The sequence below is a fragment of the Acomys russatus genome, chromosome 1 (genome assembly GCF_903995435.1).
Source record: "Acomys russatus chromosome 1, mAcoRus1.1, whole genome shotgun sequence".
Taxonomy (NCBI): Eukaryota; Metazoa; Chordata; class Mammalia; order Rodentia; family Muridae; genus Acomys; species Acomys russatus.
Window position 1 is genome coordinate 79,161,445 of NC_067137.1, and position 9,079 is coordinate 79,170,523.

General features: G+C 45.2%; 1 protein-coding gene across 1 annotated transcript; it reads right to left on the bottom strand.

The window, feature by feature from the left end:
* Window positions 1–836: 836 nt before the first annotated feature.
* Rps29 (ribosomal protein S29) lies at window positions 837–2,549 on the bottom strand. Its single transcript, XM_051153975.1, has 3 exons — window positions 2,435–2,549; window positions 2,103–2,202; window positions 837–947 (listed from the first exon to the last, which is right to left on the bottom strand). Exons 1-3 carry the CDS (start codon window positions 2,494–2,496, stop codon window positions 939–941), a joined length of 171 nt encoding a protein of 56 aa, XP_051009932.1. The 5' UTR covers window positions 2,497–2,549; the 3' UTR covers window positions 837–938.
* Between the last annotated feature and the right edge of the window lie 6,530 nt (window positions 2,550–9,079).

The following is a 9,079-nucleotide window of genomic DNA, read 5'->3' on the forward strand; positions in this document are numbered from 1 at the left end:
CGGGGAAACCCTACCAAAACAGGGTTTCTGTGTAGCCTTTTAAGTGGCCTCAAACTCAAAATATTGGCCTGCTTCCGTCTCTCAAATTGTTGAAATGAAAGGTATGCACCACTATCACCAGGATAAGAACTTTATTATCTAATAAAGTCCCACAAGTATGCCATGTCCAAAGACCACACACTTTAATCAGATCTAATCTCTCCAACCAGGCATGCCGGTGCACGCCCTTAACCCCAGCACTTGGGAGGCAGAGGCATCACTGTGAATTCAAGGCCAGCCTGGTCTACAAAGCAACTCCAGGACAGCCAGTCATGTTAAAAGCCACACTATGTCCTTTACTGAACAAGTCCTCAGTGATGAGCTTTCTAGGTTTGTGCCAGTCATCACCAAGTATTTGTCTGTGAGCCGCGTGCATGCCCAGAGCCACAGAAGGTATCAAGTCCCTGGAACTGGAGCTGACAGTTTAAGCCACAACATGGGTACTGAGAATCAAACCCAGGCTCACCAAATTACCACATCTCCACCCCCAAGATATTAATATGACTGAGGATTTAGTTCAACTGGTAAAATGCTCACCTAACATGCAAGCCTTGGGTTGAATCCCAGCACCCCACACTCCATTGAGTATGCCAGTCTCCCTACGCTCTAGGGGTATAAATAAGACCAGGAGTTCAAGGTAATCCCCAGCAATATAATAGTATGAGGTCAGCCCGAGACCTCTGTCAACAAAAACTCAAGACTGATCTCTCAGCACTAAGGAGGCAAGGAAAGGACCTAAAGCCAGGTTGGCAATAAAAACAAAGAGAAAAACAAACAAACAAACAAAAAACCCCAAGTACACAGGAATAAAGGTCTTCACTTTTTTATTCTTTATGTACAAAGGCTAGCATGATCCGCTTCACTGGGCAGACAGTCTTGAATAATCCACCCAAGGTCGCTCAGTCCAACTGCAAAGAAAAAACACATAAGGGAGTTTATTACTTTAGAATGGGATCCTGGCATTTTCACTGGTTCCCTCTAAGCACTATTTCCCAATACAATACCACACAAGATACCTTAACCTAGTGTTTTTTCACAGCTACTAGTTACATTAAAAACAAAAAACTAGCAAGGCATGGTGGCGATCGCCTTTAATCCCAGCATTTAGGAGGCAGAGGGATCACTGAGTTCAAGGCCAGCCTGGTCTACAAGGTTAAGTCCAGGACAGCCAAGGCTACACAGGGAAACCCTGTCCGGAAGACAAAAAACAAAACAAAAAACCACCTCTGACCACCCTATGCCTATCACCTGAGTGTGGGAGCCAGCAACTGTTCTCCAATCTGAGTCATTCAAATCTCTAAATCCGACCACTAGGCTTACAGTAATTATTTGGTCAACACTCCGAAGTCTGAGCTTAAAAGTCTCTGCTGCACCTCAGAGAGCATGTGTAAAAGTAAGGTGTAGGCTGGACGTGGTGGCGCACGCCTTTAATCCCAGCACTCGGGAGGCAGGCGGACCGCTGTGAGTTCGAGGCCAGCCTGGTCTACAAAGTGAGTCCAGGATGGCCAAGGCTACACAGAGAAACCCTGTCTCGAAAAACAAAAAAACAACAACAACAAAAAAAGGTGTAGGCTCATTGAACACAAGCTTGTTTAAAAACCGGTCCTGAATGCAGGCGTGACGCCATACACCTTTAATCCCAGCAGGGCTCCCAGCCTGGTCTAGACATTTCCTGTACAGCCAGGGCTACAGAGAAAACCTGTCTTGAAGCCACCCCCTCCCTCCAAAAATATAGGTTCAAATAAACAGAAGGCTGGTGAGCCTTATACCAAAAAGCAAACAAATTTGGTTTTGACCAAAAAAAAAAAAAAAAAGACTTTTGAGGAATCAAAGTAGGACCGAAATCTAAGCCTCAAGCATTGTCAGCCTAATACTTAAGCCACGAATTCGGCTAGAAAATAGTTACTACGTGGAAGCTTGTAGTATCTCCTACAAAGTTAAACATTTTTCTCAACCTGACACTTAAAATGCACTAAGCCCTTCACTAGAACTCGGCCTGCGGTGTGGGTCTTGGTCTAAGGTTCCCGCCCGCATCATGGAGGATGGCGTCCGAGGGCGCGTACCTTAATGAAGCCTATGTCCTTCGCGTACTGACGGAAACACTGACGGCACATGTTGAGCCCATATTTCCGGATCAGACCGTGGCGGTTAGAGCAAACGCGGCTGGATGGCAGGAGGGGAAAAAAGGATGTCATTTTTAAATGCCAGATCGGCACCGAAGACCCCCCCTCCCCCGCACCAGGGCCGGCCGGGGCTAGCACAAGCCCGTAATGGCGGCGGCGGCGATGGCGGCTCGGAAAGGCCTGGCCTGGCCGCGCCGCCCGCGGGACTTGAGTCTCCCTGGCAGCCCCGCCAACAGCGGCCCTTTCCCCGATCGCCACAGTCCGTTTCTTACCAGGAGCGAGAACCCTGGCCGAACTTCCGCGGGTGACTCCAGTAGAGCTGCTGGTGACCCATCTTGCCTTCAGACAGCCAAAGAGGAAAAAGGAGCGAACAGGCGCACGCTTGCGCTCTTCATGGGCGCCACGCTTTACCCAGAATGCAACGCTAAAACGTGACGCGTGCGCAGTGCGACAACATTGGTCCAAGAGTGTGCTTTGAGTGACATTTCTAAGGCAGGCTGGGCGGGCACAGCAGGTGACGTCACTCCAGCCCTAAACTCTAGTATCTCCCCGCCGCCCTCAGCTACCGCCGGGCGCGGTGGCGCACGCCTGTAGTCCCAGCTACTCGGGAGGCTGAGACAGGAGGATCGCTTGAGTCCAGGAGTTCTGGGCTGTAGTGCGCTATGCCGATCGGGTGTCCGCACTAAGTTCGGCATCAATATGGTGACCTCCCGGGAGCGGGGGACCACCAGGTTGCCTAAGGAGGGGTGAACCGGCCCAGGTCGGAAACGGAGCAGGTCAAAACTCCCGTGCTGATCAGTAGTGGGATCGCGCCTGTGAATAGCCACTGCACTCCAGCCTGGGCAACATAGCGAGACCCCGTCTCCTTTTGACTCTTTAAGACCACGAATACTATTCAAAATTCATTTTTGAATAGTAATACATCCCGATCGCAACCTTTTCATTTTTTTTTTTTAAACTCTAATGTTCACTTAGAAATGACTTTTACCTTCACTCAATACCGACACCTACTGGCGTAAACTTATAAGACAACCTAAATCAACTGCAATGAGTAGGTGTCAACGGTAGGGGTTTCTTTCCCGCTTACTAAACGACGGATGTTTAGTTGAACTTGACAGACTCCTCCAAGAGATACACGGATGTCATTCCAGGGAACGGGAATAATGTTTAAGATCTTTGATATACTTGACTGTATCACCCTTAGTATAGTTGATACCTCAATGTACTTAGCTAAATTTTATTTATTTATTTATTGTAACAGTCTTCCAGTGTAGGAGAGATTTTGCCCATAGAGGACTCACACTTCTTATATCCTGCTGCTTCAATCTCAAATACTGGGCTTCAGCAGTTCAGGTGGGTGAATTTGAAGAAAAGAATGTGAAATAAAGATTGCTTATCAGGTAATTTGATAACAAAACAACAACAATTTCAAAATACAAATAAGTTTCTGATGAAAAAAAAAAAAAAAATCTAGGTGCCACGTTTTTCACAGAAACCTTAACGTTCTACAGGGTCCTGCCCTGAAATAAAACCTTTAACTAGATCTACAGAATGTACCACAATTAAGGGGGGCGGGGGAAAGCCCTGTGCATAAGAACTCTCATGAGAACTTAAAAACTTCGTTAAAGTATGCTACTTTGGGATTTTTTTTTTTTTTTTTGTAAACAATCCATACCCAATTATTTCATAATAAAAGAAAAGAGTCGCCGATGTAAAGACCAGTTTTGATTTAATTTCTGTTGTCAAATTCTGTTGACAAATCTACTGTTTTACACAGAGAGAGAGAGAGATCTCAATCCTCCCAATTCCAATTCTATTACTTGTTTGTTTGTTTGTTTATCTATCTTGCTTTGATGGCATGAAATACAACTAAAAAATCAGATAGGACACAGGCCCAGAGTAGTTTCCATGCTAGACAAGGTAAGAAAATAACCATGCAGAAACATTCCAGCTCCCTGGTTCTTATTTTTCTTTCATCTATGCAGCACCAGGTGCTATTGATGGGAGAACACTGGCTTTGCAAAAGCAGGTGGCATGCCTCTCCTGGGCAGTCGGGCTTTCTTGAAGAGTTTGGCAGGCCTGTTTATCAGCTGTCTTGGGACCTAAAGAGCATTTGTGTTTTCCTAGCCAGCTCTGAGAGATTAGCTAGCATTATGGCAATAAGCTTCTGGCAATCTGGAAAATATATTTCTGCAGGTTTGAGTGTACACACCTGTCGACTTGCTGATAGTTGAATTATTATATTGGATATAGTTCATCATTAGGATTTATGGTCCCGCTAGGCAGTGGTGGCGCCTGCCTTTAGTCCCAGCACTTGGGAGGCAGAGGCAAGCAGATTGGTGTGAGTTCAAGACCAACTGGTCTACAAAGCAAGCCCAGGACACAGAGAGACCCTGTTTTCTCAACATTTTTTTTTTGAAGGAAGGATTGTTAATAATTGAATCTAGGGCCTAGCAGTGGTGACGCACACCTTTAATCCCAGCACCGGGGAGGCAGAGGCAGGTGGATCGCTGTGAGTTCGAGGTCAACCTGGTCTACAAAGTGAGTCCAGAACAGTTCAAGGCTACACAGAGAAACCCTGTCTCAAAAAACAAAAACAAACAAACAACCAAAAAATTGAATCTAGGGTCTCACACTTGTTAGACAAGCACCACCACTGAGTTCAAATGTCACTGCTTTCAGTGACAAACAGCATTCTCAGTGATCTCAGGGTTAGGTAAATCAGACAAAACCAGTTCCAGCTGGGTGTGGGATTAGTCCCAGCACTTGAGAGTCAGAAGCAGGCAGATCTCTGAGTTGGAGGCCAGCCTGGTCTATGTAGCAAGTACCAGGCCAGCTAAAGCTATATAGTAAGACCATCTCACAATTAAATTAATTTTAATTTAAAAATAAAATTTCGGAAACACCAAAACCAATTAATGAAGCTAATAGTACAATTCTGTCTTTTGGCCAGATGTGGTAGATTCTAATCCCAACATTCAGGAGTCAGAGGCTCCCCTGTGAATTGAAGCCTGGCTTCAGAAAAAATTACAGACCAGCTAGGGCTGCCTACTGAGACCCTGTCAAAGAAAAAAAACTTTCTTGAGTCAGGTGTGGTAATGCACTTAGGGGGTAAGGTTAGAGGATCATAAATTAAAAGCCAGCTGGGTTATAAAGCATGTTGCAGGGCAGCCTGGGCTACATAGCAAGACCCTATTGATGATGATGATGATGATGATGATGATGATGATGGTGGTGATATGATGATGGTGCTTTCTAGAACAACTACTGACTATGAAATTTGTGTTACTCGAGGTTCTCCAAAGGGACAGAATCAATAGGATAGGTGGGTAGATGGATAGCTAGATAAATTATTGATATCCATATTGGTAAGGAAAATCTATTATAAAAATTGACTCATGTAATACCTGTGGGAAAGATTAAGCTTTGTCACAGGTGGAAGCAGTCTTGGCAGGCTTTACCCTTGGGGCACCCCATGAATACCTGAGTGGAGCCATCCTGGGCCTGGAATTCAGGAAGCAGACCTGGGAACCCCAACTAGGCTAGTGTTTTTCTAATTGACCCTCAATGGGAGAAGGAGACCGCCCTTCCCATGTGACTCAGGCAGGTGGGGAGGAGAGAATAACAAGTTGAGCCCAGGCTTGAGCACGTGGGGAGCTGCGAACAGGCTGGACCAGCACGTGGGCCAGAGAGACACCTAAGGACCCGTCCCGTGGAACGGATACCAGAAGGTTCACTCTTTTGTCCCTTTAACCTTTTTTCCTTCTTGTGTAAGCTAGTTGGGTTGTATAATAAAGTTTAATTGTTAAGAAACAGAGTCAACAAATACCTGCTAGCCAGAAACCCTAAGATGCCAGTAGCATGGATCAGTCCATGTTCAAAGGCCTCGGAACCTGAAGGCTTGAAGACTAAGGGTGTACTGTTGTAAGTACCAGAAAGATCACTGGCCCTCCAGGTACCTGCCCACACTGAAGCCGAATCTTCTCCACTTTGTCTAACTCACTCACCAGTCTTCTCTGGAAACACACTCATTGACACCCTTAAGAGTAGTGATATGGCCAGGCAGTGGTAGTGCACACTTTTAATCCCAGCACTTGAGAAGCAGAAGCAGATGAATCTCTGTGAGTTCGAGGCCAGCCTGGTCTACAAAGTGAGTCTAGGACAGCCAAGGCTACACAGAGAAACCCTGTCTCAAGGGAGAAAAAAAAAAATCAAAGAGTAGTGATGTGATTGTTCCTTTAGGTATTTGTAAAAGAAACTTTATTCTCCTGATGTAATTTTTATTTCTGAGGCTTACTGCCTCCATCTGCTAATCTAGGCCTGGAAGCTTCTAGCCTCCATACAATCTAACCTAGGCCTAGGATGTTTTCAGCCTCTGAGACTTACTGCTGAATTAGTTCACCCTTTCTAGCTCTTTCTGAACTCCAGCTAGCTGGCTCAACTCAACTGTTCTGCCTCAAACTCCTCTCCAAACTGACTGACTCAAATTGGTTTCTCTCAGTTTCTCATTGAGAAAAAAGCAACTGAATAGCTCTGCTTGGCCTCAAACTAACTCTAGCAATCCATTCTAATCTTCTGGCTCCTTTTCATTCTCTGGCCATGCTCTGAGTTAAATTCCTCTACAAATACTCCTTTTTTCCCCCCATTTAGTTTTTCAAGACAAAGTTTCTCTGTGTAGCTGTAGCTGTCCTGTCTGTCTTCACCTGTGTCTAGCTTGTTTTCTCTCTTCAAATTCTCTCTGTATAACTGTCCTGTAAAACCTGCCTCTGAATTCCAGGAACTGAACTGTCATGAATTCAACTACCCTGCACTGTCTCTCAACTCACTCTCAGTGTGACTGTCTGAACAGCACTGACTAGAACTCAGAGGTCTGCAGGCCTTTGTCTCCTGAGTGCTGGGATTAGAGGCTTGTACCACCATGCCTAGACCTTTTTTTTTTTTTTTTTTTTTTTTTTTGAGACAGGGTTTCTCTGTATAGCCCTGGCTGTAGACCAGGCTGGCCTTGAACTCACAGAGATCCACCTGCCTCTGCCTCCCAAGTGCTGGGACTAAAAGCCTGCGTTGCTATGTCCAGCAGGTCCTCTTTTTGTTTGTTGTTTGTCTGTTTTTTGAGACAGGATTTTTCTATGTAGCCTTGGCTGTCCTGGACTCGCTTTGTAGACCAAGCTGTCCTGGAACTCACAGAGATCCACCTGTCTCTGCCTCCTGAGTGCTGGGATTAAAGGCATGCACGACTACCACCCAGCTTTTTCTATTTCTTTTTTTTTTTTTTTTTTTTTTTTGCTTTTTCTATTTCTTAAGTTACTGCTTTTAGGTTTTATTTAAACATTCTTGTGTGAAAAAACAAACAAATAAAAATTCTTGTGTGGAGCCAGGTAGGTGGGGTGGTGCACAACTTCATCCCAGCACTGGGGAGGCAGAGGCAGGTTGATCGCTGTGAGTTCTACAAAGCGAGTCCAAGACAGCCAAGGATACACAGTGAAACCTTGTCTCTAAAACAAACAAACAAACAAAGTTCTTGTGTGTCAGTGTGTTTGTGTGCATGTGTGTGAGAGAGAAAGAATCCTTAAGGAAGTTATAGTAGGGTCACTAGGGATGTGGTGTACTGGGAGGGAACTTGTCCAGCTGCCCCACAGCCCTTGGTTCCATTCCCACTTCCTGTCACTGCCTGATGATTGGGTGGTGGTGGTTGTTACCTAAAACCCTTTCCCTGTGATACTCTTACCTTTTCACATTTCATCTTAGAACTTGAATCCATTTCAAGTTTGCTTTCTGCCCCATCCCCAAGGTAGAGGGAGGATGAATCAGAATTGAGACCATGGCTATCCACTTATATAAGAAATGTGAATTTAAGACGAGGCTGCTCTGTTTGTTAAACAAGTAGCACACGTCTCTATAATTTATGTAGTGTAGCTACATGTGTGACTGATTTCTCCGTTCTGCAAATACACTTTGCGTACCTGTTCTCCCCGAACCCTAGCTAAGTCTTGTAGCTAGCACACACAACTCAGAACCCAGGAACCCTGCAGCCTAGAGGTCAAGACATGCGTAAACAACCATAGCTGGGTGTATTAGGATTTAAGGCACTTGTGTTTCATGACAAAGGACTGCCCCAATGGCACATGGACACATGGTTGAAAACAAAATAGGCACAGTTTATTGAGAAAGAGAAAGCACTCCTGAGAGTGGGAGTAGGCCAGGGAGCTGAGAAAAAAAGCAACTGTCTCTCCCAAGTCTGTACAACAGGGGCTTTTTTTTTTTTTTTTTTTTTTTTTTTTTTTTTTTTTTTTTTTCTTCCACTATTCTTTTAGGTACATGAAGCCCAGGAGAAGAAGGCCTGCCAGTCTTTTTTTTTTTTTTTTTTTTTTGGGGGGGGGGGGGGAGGGTTGGCAAACTGAGCATGCTCCACTTGTTTGTATGAAGCCCAAATGGGCAAGGGCTGCCAGACTTTGTCAACTGACTTCAGTCTCCAGTCCCTACTTACTCACTTGCCACAATCTAAGCTAGCTACACACCACAGTGAATACTGTCGACTCCAGGCATAGATGAGAACATATGCCAGAAACTCAGGAAAATAAATGAAAAGACATTTTAGGTGTAATCGGAGTTTTCAGGAAGGAAGACCAGTGCCCAGTGTGATGACGGCGCGCATCTTTAATCCCAGCACTCAAGAGGCAGCGGCGAGCAGATTGCTGTGAGTTTCAGGACAGCCTGATTTACAGAGCTAGTTCTAGGAACGTCCTACTGCCACCTTCCTAGGACGGCATAATTCCTAACTACAACTTAGTTCCCTATTCTTATACCCACAGATAAATGTAGCTCTCACTTAACAAAGACGCTTTTATTTGCAGCACACGGAGACCATTACAGAGCGCCACAATTGGTCAAAATGTAGAGAACAACTGACTATGGGATGC

Bases quoted from the DNA above. Each gene is read 5' to 3' on its own strand.
- Rps29 (XM_051153975.1), bottom strand. From the start codon at position 2,496: ATGGGTCACCAGCAGCTCTACTGGAGTCACCCGCGGAAGTTCGGCCAG. The intron at 2,203-2,434 runs GTAAGAAACGGA...CCTGCCATCCAG, and splicing joins GGCCAGGGTTCTCGCTCCTG to CCGCGTTTGCTCTAACCGCC.